A 23,089-nucleotide genomic window follows, 5' to 3' on the forward strand; every position below is an offset into this window, starting at 1 on the left:
GGTCCGCAGGCTGCAGGATTGTAGTTTTTCTTGCTTCTCTAAAGTCTGTCTCTTATAAACAGTATTTAGTTGAATCTTTTTTAGAAATTCCATTCAGCCACTCTATATCTTTTGATTTGTGAGTTTAATCCATTTACATTTAAAGTAATTATTGATAGAGAATAACTTACTATTGTCATTTTGTTGATCGTTTTCTATATTCCCTGTATTCCTTTTGTTCTTCTTTCCTCTCTTGTGTCTTTATTTGTGTTTTATTGATTTTTTTGTATTGATATGCTTTAATTCTTTTCTCTTTTTCTTTTGTGTATCTTCTACGGTATTTTCTTTGTGGTTACCATGGGGCTTACATAAAACATCTTGCAGTTATAATAGCCTATTTTTAAGGTGGTAAAAACTTAACTTCACAAGAGACAAAAAAGGACACTGTATAATAATAAAGGGGTCAATTCACCAGGAAGATACAACACTTATAAATTTATATGCACCCAACATCAGAGCACCTAAACATACAAGGCAAACACTGACAAAACTGAAAGGAGAAATAGACAGCAATACAATAATAGTAGGAGACTTTAATTGACCCGCTTTCAATAATGGATGGAACATCCAGACAGAAAATAAGGGAACAGCGGACTTGAACAACACTATAGACCAAACAGACCTAACAGACATATATAGAACATTCCACCCAATGGCAAGAGATTATACATTCTTCTTAAGTGCACAAAGAACATTCTCCAGGACATGTTAAGTAATAAAACGAGTCCTAACAAATTTAAGAATGTTGAAGTCATACCAAGTATCATTTTTGACTACAGTGGGATGAAATTAGAAATCACCAGCAAAAGAAAAACTGGAAAATTCACAAATATGTGGAAATTAAACAACACATTTCTGAACAGCCAATGCATCAAAAAATAAATCAAAAGGGAAATTCGAAAATATCTTGAGACAAACAAAAATGAAAACACAACACACCAAAATCTAGAGGATGAAGCAAAAGCAGTACTGAGAGAAGATTATAGCAATAAATGCCGACATTGAAAAAGAAGAAAAATTTCAAATAAACAACCTGACTTTATACTTCAAGGCATTAGAAAAAGAAGAACAAACTAAGCTCAAAGTTAGTAAAAGGAAGGAAATAATAAAAACTAGAGCAGAGATAAATGAAATAGAGAGTAGAAAAACAGCAGAAAAATCAATGAAACAAAGAGGTGGTTAAAAATTAAGAAGGAAACCTTACCATATGTGACATGGATGAACCTTGAGGACATTGTGCTAAGTGAAAAAAGCCAGTCACAGAAGGACAAATACTGCATGCTCCCACTCATATGAGGTATCTTAAATAGTCAGATTCACAGAAGCGGAGAGTAGAATGGTGGTTGCCAGGGGTCGGGGTGAGGGGGAAATGAGGAGTTGCTATTCAACAGGTATAAAGTTTGAATTATGCAAGTTAAATAAATTCTAGAGATCTGCTGTACAATGCTATTCCTACAGTTAATAATACTGTATTGTACACTTATAATTTTGTTGACAGTAGATCTCATATTATGTGTTCTTATCACAATAAAAACAAAACAAGTAACTAACAAAAATAAGAAAGTCACATCGCAGTTAATTTGTTTCTTTTGTGGGAGAAAAGTGGCATGTTACAATGCAAAGATTCAAAAGAAACTCAGGATGTGTGGTTACAAGTCTCAGTTCTGCTTCTTGGTAGTTCTGAATTATTAAAAAATAATTGTATCTTTCTGAGCTTTGATTTCTTCAATCTGTAAAATGGGAATAAAACGATCTGCCTGGCTGGTGTCACAAGATTATTATTACTGTAGTTTACATTCTAAATTCCAAAGCTTTTCCAAAGATCCACCATCAATTTTGGTTCAGAAATTATTTTCTCATCTTCCTCATGAAAATTCCAAGGCTCAGTGAGGTTTAGTGACATACTCAAGATCACACAGCTAGCAAACAAGGGAGCTGAAATTAGAATCCAGGTCTTCTAGTTTCTAGTACAGTGCTTTTCTTGGTACAGGGCTTCCATGTTACATAATTTGAGGAATGACATTGCTGTCTTCAAAAGTGTTTTCTTATCATCCTGCCATTGTTTATATTAGCATTAAATCTTGATCAGCTTTCTGGAGACATGTGCTTTCCTACTGGGTTAAGGCATTTGAGAGATGATGAAAGTTGGATGCTGGCTTAGTGAGGCCACCTAGAAAGCTGTGTGTGCACATGTATGTGTGTGCGTGTAAAAATATTTTCTCCTTTAAGGGGAAGGTACAAGAGAAATTGGAAGGTTTGGGTCCCCCCTTCAGTTTTCCTCAAGGTAATTACTCACTGAGGATGAACAAAATGATGGAGAAATATTCCATGTGTAATTGGGCACTTTTACCTGGACATGATTTTCTGAGCAGTCCTTATATCTGATACATGAGCCAAAAATTAGCCTACACACAGATAGCCCACATGCAATAAGAGTACAAATTACATCCTCAATGGGAACAAAGAAGCCTTCCTCCCAGAGACCCCTGAAATCTTCACCTTGGCCAGAACCCCACGGTTTCATCTATTAGACTTGCTTGCTCCAGGGAGCTCTCAGAAGTAGGATCTTCTGGGCTAGGATCCAAAGTCTTTCTGGTATTAAAAAGGCACATCCCTACATAAAGATAACAATCTTATTAGGGAAACAGTCCATTTATCCCATCCTTTCATCCTGGAAAATCAAACAGAGTCCACAACTCTTCATTTATAAAGATCTCAACAATATTCTTAACAATTTTGCCATGAGCCAGTCCTGCTGTGAGGGTCTTTTTTTATTCTTAAGTCTAGACACCCAGCTCCTGGCATCATCTGTAGTGTCTGAAGCTAAGGGATAGGTGGGGATGGATGAAGAAATTTAGAAATTTCCACAGAGAGCTTGGGGGAGCTTGTGGGGCATCAAAAAGCTCTTAGAGAAAAGTTGACAGATGACTTCAGAATAAGTGAATCCCTTAAAACATTCAGGGTGTAAAATATTAATGGAACCAGTCCTTGGCCCCAAAAGCATTTGAGATTTTTTTCAGTGATGCCAAAACCTTTGAAAAATAGTTAAGCAATGTTTAAGGACCTGGAAAAGCTGAGCTGTTCGCCCATTCCTGTGTTATTGGTGAAGCGCTGGAAAGAAGCCCCTGACGGAACACCATATCTGCAGGGACTCCATTAAGGATGGCCCCTTGGAGGTTCTTGTAAAAGAGGGTGGGAACGAAAAGCCGAGTAAGAGTCTCATCAGGGAAATGAAAAACATTTTGGAAGTGCTTCCATATTGAACTGAGTTGCATTAGTCATTCCCCTGGAAGAGGCTCCAGTGTTACCAGCAGAAAAAAGAAAGAAACTAAAATATCAAGATTAAAGTCTGCATTATAATGACTACCACACTGAGAGAATTGCCCATCTGCTTTTATAAAGGAACAACAGGGCATAGTTTGGAGTTGCAGAGACAATTATTAACGTGAGTATATAATGAATCTGGCCCCCATCCCTGAATTATCATTGCAATGCTTTAGAAAGGATAGGGCAAGGAAAAAGAGGTGAGCTCTGAGAACCTACTGTGTCCCAGGCACTGTGCTGAATGTTTTCACACTTTTTTAATCTTAATTGTCATTAAACATTACTATATCTATTTCACAGAACTAGAAAGTTGAAGATAAAGATGTTGAATCATTTGCATAAGGAAACACAGCTGATAAATATCAGTACCTTGATTTGAATCCAGATCTATTTAATTCCAAAGCCCATGTTTAAAAAAAAAATTGCATGATGGAATCTCCTTTCCTGAAAATCTACCCATTCTTCTAAGTTCAGGTCTTCCTACGGGGGACCTAGTTTAGGTCTAGTTTCAGAAGGATTGTAGACCAGTATCTTTAATACTTTCTACAGACACCAGAATATATGAAGTAAGACTTGGAAATCTATAATACACAGTTTTATCTATTTATCTATCTATCTATGTATTTATGGTAATACAGTTTTCTAGAATTGCAGAACTATTGTCTTTTTTAAAAAAAAAATTCTAACACTGGCTTGGCCATTTCTAGCTTTATGAGTATGGGTAGTTCACATAACATTTCTTAGAATTTTATAAACTATAAAATAAAATAACATTTTCTGTGACTTACCTATATAATTGTCATGAAGAGCAAATAAGATCAAGCAAAGTGATCAATCAAAATATGAAATTACTCTTGTGACTCAATTGTAAAGATCTTTATATAGTTTCTTAAATAGGGAAATTTTGGTATATGCCTAAAGAAATGTTAAATTGAAAATTAAGGATGATCCTTTTTTAAATTTTCATGACCTTCTGGGAAACCTTTATTTTTCTTTAGATTGGGTGTTATCTGGAAATTAACAGGGGGCACTTTAAAGAATCCATAAACCCCTTGGTACTACATTCAAAATTTTGTTTATATTTGGTTTCTGGGGGGAGGGTCCATAACATTCACTGTATTTCCAAAATGAGTGCATGACTATAAAAAAGTTTAAAAAGCACCGAGGGTCTAAATTGTATAATCCTGTAGCCTTGGATATTGAGCTACGGTTTGAAGGGATTGATAATTTCATACACTTTATCAGTCAAGATCCAGTCAGGAAAGCAGAAACCACACTATGTATTTCAACAAAGGCTATCTAACATGGGGTATTAGTTCTAACAGTTTCAGAGAGCTGTACAAGAAAACAAGGAAACACCAAGAATATTTCATAGACAATAAATGTTGAGAGAAGTTACTAAGTTTAGGGGTGGGGAACTGAAGGAAAGAGGTTAGCGTAACCAGGATCTTGGAGCTCTCTGGAGGAGCTCCACAGAGCTGGTAGTCAGACCTCTGAAAATAGAAGTACCATACAACCTCTGAAGAAGCATGATACGACTGCCCCAAGAAGTGAAGAAAGAAGCTTGATGCTGGAGCAAATACCACTGAGATGACTTTGGCCACAGCACAAATAGGAAAGTGGTCCCTTTCCTCCTCCTTATTTCTTCCAATCTCTTTCCAGTACCTCCCATTGTCAGATCCCAGCAAAAAGCCAGGGAGTTGACAAAGGAGTCCAGGAAATGTAGTTTGTAGAGTCCCTAGATCTGACATCACAGAATTGAGTATATAAAGGTAGATTTGGTAAATAATTTCCATACTATGCCTTTTAGTGCTGTCTATAAAGAGAACATAATAGGAATTCCTTTATCTGTTTGGAAGGAACTATTCAGTATACTTGAAATTGTGCATCAGTGATCCTGCTATTTCACACACATCCAGACTTAACTGAACTAAAATCCTATGCATATTCCAGACATCTCCTTGATGTTTTTTTAAGGATCCATGTCAGGACAAGGATTACTACTTACATGATCTAATGGGACTTAGGAATGGGGAGGCCTTGTCACCATTCTGGCTGGCTTAACCAAAGATATGAGTGTTGAGATTGAAATACAGGCAGTAGTTCAAGTATCCATGAGGCCAAGATGAACGTGGGAGAGTAAATTTTCTGAGTAAGAAAGAGAGAAGGAGCAAAGCATTTGGAGATTCAAGACGAGACCAAAGAACAAACTTTCTTGCAATCCTCATACCAAAGACTTCAAGGAAAGCAGATATACTCATGATAGATATGGCTCGAGGTCCAAATACCTGGTATGGAAAAGTCAATCACCAGACTCAACCAGATCCTTAAAGGTTACTGACAGGCCTTCTAAACTTTGTGTTCTTTTAGGTAGACTTGACCTTCCATGTGAGCCATGGTAGTTCCTTGTTGGATAAATCTCATCTTCTATTAAGGCCAGAAGAGTAAACCAAGAAGGTAGGGGTGGGCTACCTTAGGACAGAACCCAGCAGAGGAATTCAGGTGTCCGGGAGAGCAGTAGCACCAGTTGGAGCTCTTCATGGTTCTGACATGAATAGTACACATGAGCCCATGTGTACTCATAGCCCTAATACTGCCTTGCTCATTTCCTAGGTTCTACCTTAAATCTCCCTACTCTGGTAAGCTTGCTATTATCCTCCTCTGGATGCTTAGTCTTTATATCAAACTTTATTAATAATAAAAACAAAAATTATATGGTGCTTACACCTCTTAAAAGGCCTTTAATGTCTATTAACATATTTAATCATCCCACTAAGCCAATGAAATTGGAACTGATGATTTCACTTTCCTTTACAGGTAGGAAATTGAGGCTTCAAGGTTAAGTGACATGCTGAAGGACATATTGTTTAATGGCTCATCAGGGACTTGAACACAGGCCTTCTAATCCAAAGCCTGTGATGTTTCTACTTTATGTCGTTACTTTAGAGATTAAAATACTCAGACCTTGTGACTGCTCCAATCAATATTATGAGTCACTATGATAGATCTACATACATTGGAAAAATAAACTATGGTTCAAATATATTTGTGAAACATTGAATACTGTATCCCCATTTACATAATTCATAATACACAGTGGGATATCAAAAACTCTTAAAAGCCTTACAGGAAAAGAAACTCTACTTTTTGTTTAAATTAGAATTTTCTCATTTTTTAGACCACAGATCATTCATTGATATGAGGCATCCATTTACATCAAATGTTATACCGGTGTTTCATGAAACACTGGGGAAATATGGCCTCATCCCATATTCTGACCCTTGACCTTTCAGAATCAAAATTTATCCTCTCCATAGACTGTCACACAGCCAGTGGGAGTATTCAGGCAAGGCTGATGGCTAGTTAGAGGAATTTTCCAATATTGGCTACAGGTTGCCACACCATAGCTATCCTCTCACCAGACTCAGTGACTGGGAAAAATGATTTTAATATTCACAAGAATTTCATTGTAGAAAGATATCCAGTGCTGATGATTCAAGGTGATTCCATCTATCTTATGGCCCATATATTTTTTTAAAATTACTAGCTTCTAAATGCCCTGTGGTCATTCATTATTTATTAACCTTCAGTGTACTCAGTGGCTCCCTCCTATAAAATGGCCATCTTGGAAACAAGTAATTTGTGGTGTGGTGGTTATTAGTAGCTACTCAGATTGAAAAATGTTAATAAGAAATTAATTAGGCAACACAGCTGGAAAGAAAACAGAAGAACAGTGAGTGATGGGCAATTATAAGGAAACATGGAACACATTTCACCCCGTAAGAGTGGCAAAAACTCTGATCTACACTATTTTTAAAAATCTCTCTATGTTCTCAGTCACTTGTACTTTGACATTGTATCTCAAAAAGAAATGCAGCAGACATTCATTGAACATTCTGTCCTAGGCGCTATGTAAGAGGGACTGGAGGAGGCAGATTAATTCCTTGCCTTAAGTCTCTTGCACTCTAGTAACTAGGAGGTAGACATGCAAAACACTGCCCATGCACTCTAGAAAACAAATAAAACTGAGATATGAACCACAGAAGAGGCAAAGTAATTTCTGACAGGGTGGTAGCCTGGGAAAGCTTCACAGAAGAAGTTACGTTCAAATTGCAACTTGCATGTGAATAGGAAATCTCTCCCAGCCTCTCTCCCCAGGGTCCTCTTCTGCCCCATTGCTCTCTGCCCACCACTCTCTAGCCTCAGTGGCCTTCTCTCTCTGGCTCCACCCTCAGGACCTTTGCATGTGCTGTTTCCTCTGCTTGAAACCCTTGCCTTCTTTGACCTCTCTAACTTTACTTGACTTTCAAGTCTCTCCTCAGGGAGGCCTAACCTGATAACCTCCACCCAATATAGGCTCAATCTCCCACATTGTTCTTCTCATGACATTTTGATAAGTTCATTTATAGCAAATCTCATACTTTTTACTTCTGTGTTTTTTATATGTTTGTTTGTTTCTCTTCTACATTGTTTTGTACCTCCATGAGATCAGTAGCTGGGTCTATTTTGTTTACTACTGTACAGGCACATCTCTTTTTCTGTTTTGTTTTGTTAAATTTTATTGGAGCATAGTCGATTTATAATGTTGTGTTAGTTTCAGGTGTACAGCAAAGTGATTCAGTTATACACAAACATATATTCATTCTTTTTCAGATTCTTTACCCATATAGGTTATTGCAGAATATTGAGCAGAGTTCCCTGTGCTATACGGTAGGTCCCTGTTGGTTATCCATTTTATATATAGCAGTGTGTGTATGTTTGTCCCAAGCTCCTGATTTATCCCTCCCCCCACCCCACGTTTCCCCTTTGGTAACCATAGGTTTGTTTTTGAAATCTGTGAGTCTGTTTCTGTTTTGTAAATAAGTTCACCTGTATCACTTTTTAAAATTAGATTCCACATATGAGTGATATCATATGATATTTGTCTTTCTCTGTCTGACTTACTTCACGGGCACATCTCATTTTATTGTGCTTCACAGATACTGTGTTTTTTACAAATTGAAGGATTGTGGCAACCTTGTGCTGTCAGATGATGGTTAGCATTTTTTAGCAATAAAGTATTTTAAAATTAAGGTACACACATTTTTGTAGACAATGTCATTGCACACTTAATAGACTACACTATAGTGTAAGCATAACTTTTAATATGCATTGGGAAACAAAAAAATTCGTGTGACTTGCTTTATCATGATATTTGCTTTATTGCAATGGTCTGGAAGCTGACATACAATATCTCCAAGGTATGCCTGTATCTCCATACCTCTTTCAGTGCCTTGCACCCAAGAAGGGCTCAATAATCATTTGCCAAGTGAATGAATGGGGCATCTTTAGGTGAATGAGAATCTCCAGTGAAAGCTTGTTGACATCAACCTGAAGGGTGTGTATGTTAGTGGAAGCTTCTAAACTGTGGGGGGGGGGAGGGGAGAAGGTGGGCTACAGCTCTCTCTCCACACAGAAAGAGGAGAAGCTCAAATGTGGGTAAAGATAAGGCATTATTTGGTCACATATAAAAAAGTGAAGCACTGTTTGGGGTGAACAGAGGTAGTAAATTCGTGGCTCTTGAATGCATATTTGGTTATTGGAAACACCCTCTTTGGGTTCATGCAGTGGGAAGCCAGATTTGGTCTTTCTTCTTATAGAGAGGCACCCTTTTTCTGGAATGGTGGCTCTACATCTTAGAAACAATGCTTTTTCCTTTTACCTACCAGGGATGATTTTTCTCAGGTTTAGCTTTCCATGCCTCCCAGTACCATCAGAACTGTAGGATGTCAAGGGCCAGGATTAGGGTACAGACTGGGGAAAGGGCTCAAGGATGGACTTGAGTTCACTTTGAGTGAATATCTTAGTAGACTTCAACCTTCATGCTTTGCATCAAGTCCAGCATAGCTCACCAGAAGTAGGAGGCCACACAGAATCTGGGAGCAAATTCTTATAAGAGAAGGATAATCGTACTGATACATACTGAGTTCTAACCATATGTCAGGCACTGTGCTAGTGCTTTATATGCATTTTCTAATTTAATTCTCGCAATAACATCCTGTGAGTTAGGCCCTTTTATTATCCTCATTTTATGAGGAGAAAATATAGGCATCTGAGGCTGACCCAGCCAGAGGGTAGTGAAACCACTGGACTGTACAGCCTGTGTCCTCAGCCTCCTCTGCATCTGTATCTGGAATCTGCAGCCACCTTAGGTAGCTGCTCAAAGATCAAAGATTCTGGGCTTGGGATCCCAGACATCTCTTCCTCTCTCTAGAGCTAAGGACCACTGGCTGGTCCACAAAGCGTGGCAGAGTTGAGGGTGGTGTACATGGTAGGACTGGTTGCACAGGATTTTAGATGCTAAGCTAAGAAACCCAGATTTTATTCTTGGGAATGGAAGATGTTGTTTGAATACGGAAATGGCATGCAAGAGATCAAAGGTCAGAGTGCGGCAACTGGGGGCTGGGGGTGGTACTGACTAGGCACAGGAAGCCACAGGAACAGCTCAGCGGGTGTGAACCAAAGTTGTGGTGGTGAAGACAGACAGAACACTCATTTCAGAATAGAGTTGATAGGACTTGGCAACCAACTGGTAAGGGAAGAGCTGCCTGTTGTCATTTAGTGATGAAATACACATTCCCGTACATCCAGCTACACACTGCCTCTCAGCAAATACACTTTTAATGATTGGTCAGTATTTACTCAACATCCAACATCCTCACTTTACTAAGAAATGTGAATTGGCTCCATCTCTGAAGAAGCACGAATTTCTAGGCTTCTCTGACTAATGAGACTGCTGTTAAGAAATGGCTGTTAATGTTAAAAAATAAAATCACATACATAGGATGCTACACATGTGCTTCTGTCACACTAGGACTTATGAGGTTAAACTATTTTCACTTGTATGTCATTATAACATAATATTATGACTCTGTTCATTTAGGGTTGGTGTTCTACCAACTTCTCCTAAGTATTTTAGTGACAAATTTAAGAAATAGAAGAACAGGTGAAATAAATGTAAAGACAGAGTTAAACACATTAAAATGAGCAGAAGATAAATTTTTGCCAGACTTCTAGTTGACCTATTTTGTTAATACAGTGCTTAACAAGTTGTTTATGCTATATATCTATAACTATACATTGATTTACAGTTGTTGCTTTTGTTTTGCTGTTGTTAAATGGATGAATATATGAATGAAAGAATGATTGAATATACTTTCTAGGATCAGATATTGAATTTAATTCTGAGTTCCCTGGTAGCTAGGGGGAAAAGGGAAATACAACATACGATATAGTTCATATCATGTTACTAAAGAAAAGATATATTTATCCAAATGAATAAGGTTTTGGCATGGCAAGAAATTCAATGAGGAATTTGTTTTATTAGAACTTTACATAAGACATCTTGAGGTAAATAATGTTAATTCCTCCTCCTTGTGCTTCCTCCTAAAACAAACTTCTTTGATTGATACATTTTTGTATTTGTGTGCCTAAAATTTGGGATGTGGTCAAAGCAGGGATACAGAATGATCAAGTTAGGGTAGAAGGACTCAGTAGGCAGAAGAAGCAGTGTAGACTGGTGGTTAATATAATGGGTTTTAGAAGTGAGGGAATCACTTCTTTACTTGTATAGTGGAGATGATGGTGATAGTGATGATGATGATGATGGTAGTTATGATGATGGTGACGATGAGATGGTGATGATGATGATGATGGTAGTGATGATGGTAATGATGGTGATGATGATGATAATATCTACATCACAGGGATATTGTGAAGATTAAATGAGATGATGAATAAAAATATGCTTAGCATAGCAGCTGCCACAGAACAACTGTCTCACAAGTGAAATCTCCAAATTGGAGGGATTCTGACTGCACTCCTGTGACAAAGTAGCATTGTTTTTAAAGAGCCCTTTTTCACTGACACCATCTCCCTTCCTTCCTCTCTTCATGTCCTGTTAAATATGAATAACACCACTGGTAATGAAGGTCCCTTTTTTTTTCCCTCTTGAGTGCCCTTCTCCAAATGCAAGAAGATTGTGTGACTGCAGAAGTGATGCATGAAAATAAAGCTCAAATATAATTTCACACATTTCTCATTGCATGGTATCATGCCTCATTTAATTTGAGTAAATCTTAGGACTTCATCTAGACTGCAAGTTTCTTCTCCAGGGAAAGGACAATGCCTTCTCTTTTGTTCCCTCTACTTCCAAGCTCAATCCCTTCAACACCCATATCTGGAGCAGCCCGGTATGATCTAGGCAGCAAATAAGCAAACAAAGTTCCTGCTCTCATGAAGCTTAACTTTCAGTGGGAAAGCCAGATAAAATGAGTAACAAAATGAATAAACACGACAGGTTCAGATGATAAGAGTCATGCAGAGAATCAAAAGGGGCAAGGTGAAAGAAATGACTGGAAGCTTATTGGCTTGGGGATCAAGAGAGGATGCTCAAGGAGGTAATAACTGGACCAAGACATAAATGGTCAAGGAGCCAGCCATGCCATGATCCGGGGGAAGGTGTTCCAGACCGGGAGACGAGAGCAAGGGCAAAGGCCCTGAGGTAGAATGAGCTTGAAGTATTCAAAGAGTAGGGAGAAGGCTCATGTAACTGGTGTGTGGCCAGGGAGAGAAGGAGTGTGATGAGCAGAGGCCAAATCCAGAGCCGACTATGCAGAGGACCCTACAAACATCAGAAAGAGACTGAGTGGCTACAGGTCCCTCCACTTTGCAGAGTGAAGTTCATATCTTCAAGGTGCTTCCTACACCTCTTATATCCAGAGTTCCCTACAAGTCTGCTACCATTAAGGTCCTGAATGGCATAACTCCTACTGCAGAGATTTCAAAAACTACATCTAACTTGGTCCTCACATTAACCTCAGGAGGCAGGTTATTGGGATTTCTGCTTTAGGGCTGACAGATCTACAAATTGGAGCACTTGATAGAAATCTTGTAACTTTAAGTGGTTGTGTTAGGAGTTGAACCTGCCCATCCAGGCCCTGAGTTTCTACCACTACACTGAAGATGCCTCTCAATTCTTCTGTGCCCTACTCTCCTCCTATCATTTTAGACTGATCTTATAAATGGGTCTGTAGGGACAATGGGTGTAGGAATCAGCACAGTGAATTAACTCAGTGAGCTGGCACTGGCATCCTCCTCCTCCTCATCACCATCATTAGAACAGTTCTCAAAATAGTTACAATTTATTTAGCACTTACTGTATCCCAGAAACATGCTAAGCATTTAGCATACACCACTAAATTTCCTTCTCCCAATAATTCTAAGAGGTAGGTGTAATTATCATCTCCACTTTACAGATAAAAATAAAATGACAGCTCAGAAAGTTTAAGTAACTTACCCAAGGTCACAAAGCAGTGAAGCTGGAATTGAACTCAGACTCAAGGCTAAATAGACTCTGAACTTTGATAGTCACATACATGAAGCAGAGATTGGGTCAGCCACGGGGGTACACATGATGGAATAAGATTCAGTTCATGACCTTGAGAAGGGCAATGTGTAGATGAGGAATCTCTTTTCAGGGAGCACAACCTATTTTTTGCCTGCCCAGCCCTCCCAGGCAAAGTAAGCACAGAGCTTGTTTCTGTTTGACAACTCAGCAAGTTAGCATCTGGTTGTGAAGGCAGGAGTGGAGGAGGAGCTGATTAGGAGGAAGCCATCCAGCGCTAAGGATCAGCATCAGCATCTTGGGAGGGAGAGGGTACGAACCCCATGAGCACTTAAGAGGCTCCATCTTGGCACGGGAGATAACTGGAAATTCTGATTTCCCCAGACCAGACTATTGAACCACAGTCCAGACTGTGGTTATTTATAGTCCCCTAACAGCCTTGTTTACACAACCTGCCTGGATGCAAATCAGCATATGGAAGCGGTGGAGGCGGCGAAGTGTGCAGCCGGCGAGGACTGGGGGATTGGTTTTACTCGTGTAGTGTTAACACAGCTACACATGACTGCCTACACTCCTGCAGCCCAGGGAGAGAATGAGAACACACAGTCCCCAGGACCCTTGCCCAGTCCTTCTGCCTGAGCGAGAGATAACAAAAGGAGTGGAGTGGACTTTGACTCTTTCGATCCCTTCCTCCACAATCCACCCTGACCTTTCTTTTCCAGCCCCATCGCCCACCACATCTTTTATCTTCCCCTCCTGTAAGCATCCTCCAGTCACTCTTGGCTCTGAATACATCATGCTCCTTCATGCTTCTGTGCTCTAGCTCAGGCTGTTTCCTCTGCTCAGAATGCCCTTTGCCCTTTCTCTGAATCTCTCTCTCTCTTTTTTATCACAAAGTGTGTTATATGTACAACTGATGGGGCACCAGATGGCTTTAGGTAGTACACAGGCAGAATTCTTATTTTATGCAAATATTTATTATCTTAGATCTCAGCCAGTGTGAACAAAGACACTGAAGATATAATAGTAGAGGTACAGTGGGCTTTTCTGGTGGCACAGTGGTTAAGAATCCGCCAGCCAGTGCAGGGGACACGGGTTCGAGCCCTGGTCCGGGAAGATCCCACATGCCGCGGAGCAATGAAGCCCGTGCACCACAACTACTGAGCCCGTGCTCTAGAGCCCTACTGAAGCCCGTGTGCCTAGAGCCCATGCTCTGCAACAAGAAAAGCCACCGCAATGAGAAGCCCGCGCACTGCAAAGAAGATAGCCCCCGCTCACCGCAACTAGAGAAAGCCCGCGTGCAGCAACGAAGACCCAATGCAGCCAAAAATAAATAAATAATATAAATAAATTTAAAAAAAATAGAAGAGGTAGAATGTAGATTGGAAAAATATCTTGATGACTGTGTAGGGATCACTGTCATTTAGGGAAACACTGCTCTGATTTATCTGACATGGTCTGCCTCTTATCACATGGGAGACAGGACTGGAATTCTGTTTTGCTCTCAGGTACCTTCCTTAACCTCTGAAGTTCTCACCATCTGGTTACATGACCTTCCTTCACTCTCCAGCATGCCATCTGTCCTTCCTCTAGGGCATGATCCATGGTCCCTAAAGGCTGTAGCCTTCAGAACTGTTTTTTTCCCAAGCTGAAATCCTGACATCACCAGTGGAACATACCAATCTCCAAGGAAAACTCTCCAAAAAGACAGCCTCCTCTGACTCTCCCCTCCTCCCACCTTCCCTCCCTTCTCTCTAAATCCTGGCAACCCTTAATCTGTTCTCCATTGCTATAATTTTGTCAATTTGTGTTATATAAATAGAATCATGCAGTATGTAATCTTGAGAGGTTGGCTTCTTTTGCACAGCACAGTTCCCCCGAGATCTATCTAAGCTGTTTTGTGAACCAATAGTTTTTCTTTTTCATTGCTATGGTATAGCCATGGTATGGCTATAACAGAGTTTTGTTTTGTTCTATTTTGTTTAATCATTCATCTGCTGAAGGACATTTGGATTGTTTCCAGGTTTGGATTATTTTGAATATATAATAATATTAAGAATAAGCAGCCATGAACATTTATGTACAAGTTTTTGTGTAAAATTGTTTTCATTTCTCTGAGATAAATGTTCAAGTTCAATTGGTAGGTTTCTTGGTAAGTGCATGATTAACTTTACAGGAAAATGCCATACTCATTTCCAGAGAGGCTGTAAAATTTTCACTCCCACCAGCAAGGTACATGTGATCTAGTTTCTCCACATCCTTGCCAGCATTTGGTGTTATCACTATTTTTAATTTTAGCTATTCTGATAAGTGTGTAGAGACATCTCATTGTGGTTTTAGTTTGCATTTCCTTAATAGTGATGCTGAATGTCTTTTCATGTGCTTATTTGCACTCTTCAGTGAAGTGTCTATGTCTTTTGCCCATTTTCTAAATTGGGTTGTTTTGTTTTGTTTTAACCATTGTATTTTGAGAGTTCCTTCTATATTCTAGACAAAATATTCTTGTAGGATACGTTGTTTGCAAATATTTTCTCCCAGTCTACACCTTGTCATTTGATTCTCTATGCTGGATCATTCACAGAGCAGAATGTCTCTCCATTCAATTAGATCTTCTTTGATTTATTTCAGCAACATTTTGTAATTTTCAACATACAGATTCTGTACATTTTTTGTTAGATTCATATTTAATTATTTCATTTTCTTTGGAGCAAATGGTAAGTATTGTGTTTTTAATTTCTGTTTCCACATGTTCATTGTTAATACATAGAAATGGGAATGATTTTTGTGCATTGACATTGTCTCTTGTGATGGTATTGAATTAATTTATTAGTTCTAGTTTTTTTGTGGGATTTTCTATGTAGACCATCATGTCATTTGTAAATAAGGGTAGTTTTATCTTCCTTTCCCATCTGTATGCCTTTGATTTTTTTTCTTGCCTCATTGCACTGGTTAGAACTTTCAGTACTATGTGAATAAGGATGGTGAAAGTGGACACTATTTCTTTGTTCCTGTCTTGGGGGAAAGCATTGTTTTTCACAATTAAGTATGATATTTGCTGTAAGATTTTGTAGACGTTCTTTACCAAGTTGAGGGTATTTCCCTCTATTTCTAGCTTTTTGAGAGCTTTTATCAAGAATGGGGGTTAGATTTTTGTCAAATGTTTTTCTGCACCTGATCATATTTCTTCTTTAGCCTGTAGATACACTATTTATGTATATAACCATGAATGCCATTCTTGACTCTTTAGAATAAGGTAGAATCTCATTGGAATTGAGGCCAGATGATGAGTTAGGATCCCTCTCCATCAGGATGTAATTTCAGAAACAAAAGCAGTGTGATGTGGGCTTGTGTCACTATGCTCACTTGTCCCATCCATCTCTCCATCACCTGTTTCTTTTTTCCCTCCCCTGCTAAACAGAGGTACTGAGATTTTGCTTTGGGTAGTCAGATCTGTGCCTTCGACCTATTGACAGTTGCTGAGACCCATCACTTTTCACAAGTCCTGTGATCCACTGTGAATGTTGGCAACTGATCCTGAATTCTCTGACCCAGGTTCAGTCTCTCCACTGAAACCAGGGCAGGAGCTTTGCACTGCCTCTGAGTCCTAGCTTGGCCTTCTAGCCATTGTAAAGACCCAGCATTGTTCATGAATTCCAAATTCAGTATAACCCTAGCCCTTCTCACCCAGCCTAGGTTTCCCAAAGAAAAATAATGCAATGTAGTACAAATTTACAAGAGTGGCACTGAATAATGAATTGAGAATATAGTGGCATAATAAGCAATGAGGTTTGCTATACAGTCTTCATTTTAACCAGCAATTTTTCTCTAGTGTTATTCACAGGTATGCAGCTACTCTTGACAATCCTCACTCTTTACCCTGAGCCCTTTTTAGCATAAAGCTTCCCACAGCCTACCTGTGATTCAATAAATAAGCATGAAAAGGGTCTACCTTATTCAGCAAGCCCATTCTCTGAGGTGTTTTTCCCCTATAGAAAATAAAATGTGCATTGTTGCATAGGAGTAACTTGGACCAGAAATCTTTCAGAATGTTGCTGTTTTTGTGTCTGTCTTATGAACATTCATGTGTTTATCTCTAAGCTAGCCTGATACACATTGTGCTGTGTTAGCTAAATGTTAAAGTCACTCCGGAGTCACCCCAACAAGAGTGGTGTTTTTGAGGCAAATGGAACTTAGCACAAGCTTTACGTATCAAATCAATTCTAAAGAGGCAGAGGAAGATCATGCTTCTTGCCAAAGGGAGGAGAGTGGGTTTATCAGAGCAGCTCAACTTTCAAGAAGCTGCTGCTTTTACCGTATCTCCACTTTCCCCCCAGGACTGATGAACCAAACAGGAGTTGATACAAAGTGTACAGGGACAGTGGAGCTCTGAAAAATAGCAGATTTCTACTCTAAGAGCAAATTTCTACTCGTTTGTAGAAATGAGAAAACTGAGGTCCAGAGAATGAAATGACTTCCCGAAGGTCACACAGCTTCCCTTGAACGAGCCCCCAAAGGGAAAGGCTCAACACATGAGCTCTGCCTTCCCCTGGGTTTGTGTGAAAGTCTGACTCTATATCCCTACTTGCAAAGGGGCCAGAGGCAATCCAGCTTCCGAAAGAAGCAGTGTTGATTACAGACGAACACAAAGTCAATGCTAGATCTGAATTTGGAAAAACGCCCACTTTCAAAAGGATAATAATGAAGACATTAGACTGGATTAAAAAGGAAAAAAAAAAAATCATGATGGGTGATAACAATGTCTTCCATGTCAAGCAACAGCTTTTGAGAAAGAAGATGAGTTTGAGAGGCCTAGAGTTAAATCCTTCTGTTTTCCACCAGAACAGAGAATGTATCGGCTGCAGGGATGGTGAAGAGAAGAGTGGCTCCCGACACCTTTCTGTCACTATGGCGCAGGAGCAGGAGCTTGCTGTTGCATTAATAAAAAGACCACGCAAGCACAGAAGATTTGCTGGTGAGGCAAGCAGGTTGGAGGAGGGCACATAAACATACTTGGTGGAGAAACTCTTCACTCCAGCCGTGTTTGTTTTGAAAATGTCACAGTCCCAGGTCATGGAATTCATGAATAAAACCCCTTCCTTATTTTGACTCAGAAGGAATAAAGATTTATTACCATCCTAACCAGGAAAACAGTATTGACCCACTGGCTATTTGAGATTTTTAGCATTGTGGGCAAGAATATTTATTGCTTTTAAGTACCATAAAGTAGCAAGGATCTTGTTTTTAATAGATTTTTCTCCCATTCCCCTGATCTTGGCTTGTTGCAATTCTAGGTGTAAGAAAGAGGGGAAAATACTATATAATGTTATGTAAAAATTCTCTAAGATGATAAATTAAAAATGACCAAAGTTTGTTTTCAATCTCTCTCCAGTTTCTCCTCAATCCATAGGAATCAAAATAGGAGTGTGTGTGTGTGTGTGTGTGTGTGTGTGTGTGTGTGTGTGTGTGTGTGTGTGTGTAGGGATGTGAACTGGCCCTCACTTGCCACATGAACTTCAGCAACTCAGTCAACGTCTCTGAATCCCAAGCCTATAGACTGAAATAAGGATGCGAACACAAAGGGTTATAAGGGTGGATTTCCAACCTGAGGAAGAGCTTCCTGCCGTGGGCCTTTGAGGCAGGAAGAAGAGTGGGAGAACCCTGGGACCCCATGGTTATCTCTTTGACCTATGGAGAGTTCCTTCACCTCTCTAAACCTCGATTTTATTATTTATAAAGTGGGGAGAATAATGATTACTTTGCAGGGTCATCAAAATGATAAAATGTGATAATGGATTTAAAAATCTCTAGCAGAGTTCTTAGTACATATCATCCAGTAAATGATAGATGATTTGTTTTCTCTCTCTCTGTATCCATCTCTACACACACACGAGACGGGGGGGGGTTGGGGGGGGAAGAGATTCAATCTCTGCGTCAACATTTTTGGGTTGTGCTATTTCCAAGATTTCTTTGGTTGTTGGCCAAGTCAGCTAAGATTTGTGTGTCTGAATCCACCTGCGGGTCTTCTGTGGCCAAAGGAAGGAATTTCTAGAAATTGCAGGCCACGAGCTAAGAGCCAACAGTCCATGTTATTGTGGGGTAACGTAAGCTCTCTTTACTCCATGCTGCCAATGAAAAACTGAATCCTGGAAAGACTAATGGGCTCCACCTAAGAGAAGAACACAGTTAAGCTGTGTAGCCCCTTAGGTATAGGTTTCACAGAAAGGGCTGTTAGACTCAATTTAAATACTGCTTCAGGTATGCTTGGTCTCAGTTGCACAAGCGACCGTCTTTTGTTCTGTCATCCCCCAACTGTCTAACCCTGGGAAAGTTCCTAACCTCCCCAAGTGTTACTCATCTGTAAAATGGAAATAATATCTATGCATGGGATAATTGTGAGGGTTAAGTAAAATAATCTGTATGAGGCTCACTTATCAATGTCTAACCCAGAGTGTAGCAATGAATAGGTGTCATATGAAATCTCTGGATCGTCACTTTCCTTTTCTGCTGGCAAATTCCGAAGAGAAGATGTCCCCAAACTGACTTTCCAGAAAGGAAATAGCAAATCCATACATGCATTTGCACACCATTGCCCACAATTAAAGTAGTAAGTGTAGACCAGCTGAATATTTCATAACTTGAGAACCCCTGGATTTCCCTACTGCCTTAGGAGACTCAATGTGGCCATATTTTATGAAATGTCTGCATTCACAATGTGTGATATTCACAATGTGTGATGTTTGTAAGTAAAGGAGAGTGAAGATGCTTTAGCTTTGTGAAATTTTAAGGGATGAAAATATCTCAGTGAATACAAAGGGTGCTGGTTAAAGTATTAATAATAAAGGAAAGACTTTCTAACAAATTACCATATTGACTCACTGATTGCCATCAGTGATACCTGTCTTAGGTTAAGCATCACTTAAAGAGATGCAGCAAGGTAATAGCGTTAATTGCATTGAAGGGATGGAGAGAGGGAGAAAAGAAGAAAGGCAAATTTGAGGATGAGGGGACCGAGACAGGAGGAATAAAAAAGGAGACAAATGGAGACGCAGAGTTCAGGGAGAGAAGAGAAATAGGGAGAAAAAGAGGAAGGCAGGGGAGAGAGAGTGGGGGAGAGAGAGAAAACAGAAGAGAGGAAGAGGGAAGCAGGAAGAGAGAGGAGGGTCCTGTCAGGGACAGTGAGATGGAAACACAGTAAGAACGCAGCCGAGCAGGGAATTAAAGGAGGGAGTTGAACAGAAGAACAGGTAGAGAAAGAAAAGAGGAGGGAAGGAGATCAGGACTTGTTGCCAGATTGGCTCCTGCAATAACTGGGTCTGCGGTTTGTCTGGTCCACCTTGATTTATAACTTCAGAAATGATTTTTCAAAGCAAGGGGGTCCAGCTGTACTCTGCTCCCCTGCCTGCTTCCCCTGTACCTGCTGGGAAGACAGCGATGCTCTCTGCAGGTTAGAACAGGTGAGAAGTATTAATACTTCTTTCTTCTTGCCTAACAACTCGCCCCTGGAAATGCTGCTCCTTGGTCTTGCCTTTCAATTCTTTGGAAAGTAAGAAAATAATAAGGGAGAAGACGAATTGAGATTCTTTTATATTTTTACTGAAAATGACCATGGACAAGAAACTTTTCCAAGTCAACGGGTCTCCTGTGGGGCTTTGCACTCCCTCTGCTCCAGCAATCAACACAGCTGGATGCTGCCTCCTTTATCTTAAGGACCCCTTCAGAGCTTGGCGTGGTGCCTTTTTCACAAATGTATGGGACCACTTGCTGGCTACCTCTTTCAGGCTATGTAGAGATCAGCAGAATGAGCTGGTACATTTTGTAGAACTTTGACTTGCATGGACCTGAGCAAGCATTTAACCCGATGAAAGATGAAAAGACTGAGGTTCAGAGAGGCAAAGGGATTTGCTCCGAGTCACACAGTTGGTTGGGAGCAGAACCAAGGTGCCCCCTAGCCCAGGGCTCTTCTTTTTGGCCCATGTCTCTCTCCTTTGAACCTTGTTGGTCAATCTGTATAACCGAAGAAAGCAAAAATTCCTTCCCTTAATGCAGTTCTATCTCACAAATTGGATATTTTTCCTGTGAGTTAAATGTGATTAAAATGTATTTAATAATACCTAAATGCAACTTCTCTTCCTGCAGAAGCCATTACTTATATTACTTAATGACCGTTACAGAAATCCTCTCAAAGGGTTTTCTAATCTTTCCTCCAAATGTACACACAAACATGATTTTCTATGTCAATCTTGTTCTTAGTGAGACGTGCCCACAAATATTGTAGTATGATAGCAGTGGTTTGTGTCATGCTCCTATCAATGTTTTCATCCTCATAGACTCATTTTTATCTTCACGATACCCATTTAAGAGGTGAAGAAAGCTGATTTGGAAGCTGTTCAGATTACTGGGGTTTTGGAAATCACATTGATCTGGTTTCATATCCTCTTTTGGCAACCATTAGCTTTGTGACTTTGGTCAAGTTTCCAAGCCTCAGTTTTCTCATCTGTGAAATGGGGATAATTAGGATATAGGCTTCAATATAGTTATTGCAATAATTAAGGTCTCATGTATGGAGTTCTTAGCACACCGTAGGTGTGCAACATCTCAACCATTATTATTTGGTACAATCTCCCCACTCCCTTACTGACAGATTCTCTGCATTTCTCCATTTCATCTTCGATGTGTAGGCAAGACTGCATTTCTGTACTTGCAGAGGAAATATGTTTTTGCATTTGATAACAGTTCACCTGCCGTTTCGTTCTGCAGAGCACAAACCCGTCCACTTCTCAGTTTAAAAACGATCACTGCTGATTCATGCCTTTGCCTCATCACTTGTTTAATCCCATTTCCCCTGCAGGGGAATGAATTTTCTGCTAGATAATCTCCTTTATAAAAAGCTGTTATATTTGTGATTTTTTAATTTTTATGTTTCAGCAAGTCGGGCTCTCTCTTTAAAAGAAACATAAAACATCAGCATCTCTACTTCATCCTGAGGACAGTCGGGGCACCAAAAATAGTCAAAGAATAAGCTGAAGTTCTTACTTTCTCAGGGATGAATGCAGACGGAGGCTCCTCTTGGGTTCTTGGGACCTCCGAGCATCAGGAAAGTTGTTTGGTCAAGAGGATGCTTGCCAGACAGGACGCCGAGAGACTGGACATTTAGATTGGACTCAGTCTGTAATTTAATGTTTGACCTTGGAGGGAAGGAAGAATCTTCCCATAGGGCCTCAGTTTTCTCACCTATAGAATAAGGGAGTTGCATCAAATGATATCTAAGGTACTTCTAGCTCTTGCATTTTATTTCTATCACTGAAATCCTGTCAAGACCCATAGGAATCAGTTTTAATGATTAAATTCTAGGGACTGTAAAGCCGTGGGAGGGATAACTGGGGAACACGGTCAGTGCCTTTCAAATCAATTCACACGATGACCCCCAACCCTGCCTAACTGTCAAGAAAGGTCCTTCCACAAATCTTTGAATAGACTGAATCATAAAGGAGAAAAGTCCATATCCAGAGGTACATATTAAGTAGAGATATTTTATAGACTGTAATTGCACATGGACAGTACAGTGAAAGCCAGCTCACCTGCTGTTCCATAACCCAAACCCCTTATTACCTGGCAAGAATGCATTTGCCCTTGTCTACATTCTGCTTTTATAGAAAAATGAAAAGAAAAAAAAAGTTACAAGTCAACAAGCTGATAACCTGGATTTATCTTGAGAACATAGATTTCATGATATGCCCAGGGGTCAGCGTGGATTTAACTCAATTCCACATACCTTCTGTAGCCACCTCTACAGTACAGTGGTGCTATGCAATAGACTAAAGGGACCACAACATTCTAGAGTCTATTCACACACACACACACACACACACACACACACACATACACACACACAATAATAGCATAAGAATACTAATAAGGATGACTTTCTCATAATGTCTTTTAAAAATTATACAACATTTTACATGCATTCACTTTTGAGACCCTTACAGCAACTCCCCGAAGCAGGAAAAGCGTTGACTATCTTTAGCGTACAGTTGAGAAAACAAAATTCACAGAAAAGTAATTGCTAGAGGTAAGTTACTCAGCGCTTCCCATGCGTGATTGCATTTAATTGCTGTAATGATCACATGAGGTGGGCATTTTATCTCCATTTCACAGATGAGGTTACTGAGTCTCAAAGCGGTTAATGTAGAGGCTCAGGCTCACTAGGAGAGCAGGGTTCACACTCAGGATCATTGAACTCCACAAACCCGTGTTCTCAACTTCTTTCTAACCTAACTGGTGACTTGTCAAGGTTTCAATCCAGCATCATGACAGAGCTGCAAGCGAGACCCATCAGTC

General features: G+C 39.8%; 1 protein-coding gene across 12 annotated transcripts in view; it reads right to left on the bottom strand.

Moving 5' to 3' along the window:
- Nucleotides 1-23,089, bottom strand: part of LOC309664718 (uncharacterized protein) — a 331,041-nt gene that overhangs the window by 299,388 nt on the left and 8,564 nt on the right. For 3 of the 12 annotated variants that reach the window (XR_014265999.1, XM_082470459.1, XM_082470458.1), the window contains exon 4: nucleotides 21,782-21,979. The exons of 7 other annotated variants lie outside the window; for them this stretch is intronic. Coding sequence is in view for 3 of the 5 variants with exons in the window: in XM_082470459.1 (XP_082326585.1) it covers nucleotides 21,786-21,979 (194 nt within the window). In the remaining 2 variants the exon portion in view is untranslated. Of the gene's footprint in view, nucleotides 1-43; nucleotides 21,980-23,089 lie in introns of those variants that run through there. 2 more of the 12 variants (XM_082470457.1, XR_014266001.1) reach the window with 2 other exon arrangements.

The sequence above is a fragment of the Balaenoptera physalus genome (genome assembly GCF_965194825.1).
Source record: "Balaenoptera physalus genome assembly, chromosome: 7".
NCBI lineage: Eukaryota > Metazoa > Chordata > Mammalia > Artiodactyla > Balaenopteridae > Balaenoptera > Balaenoptera physalus.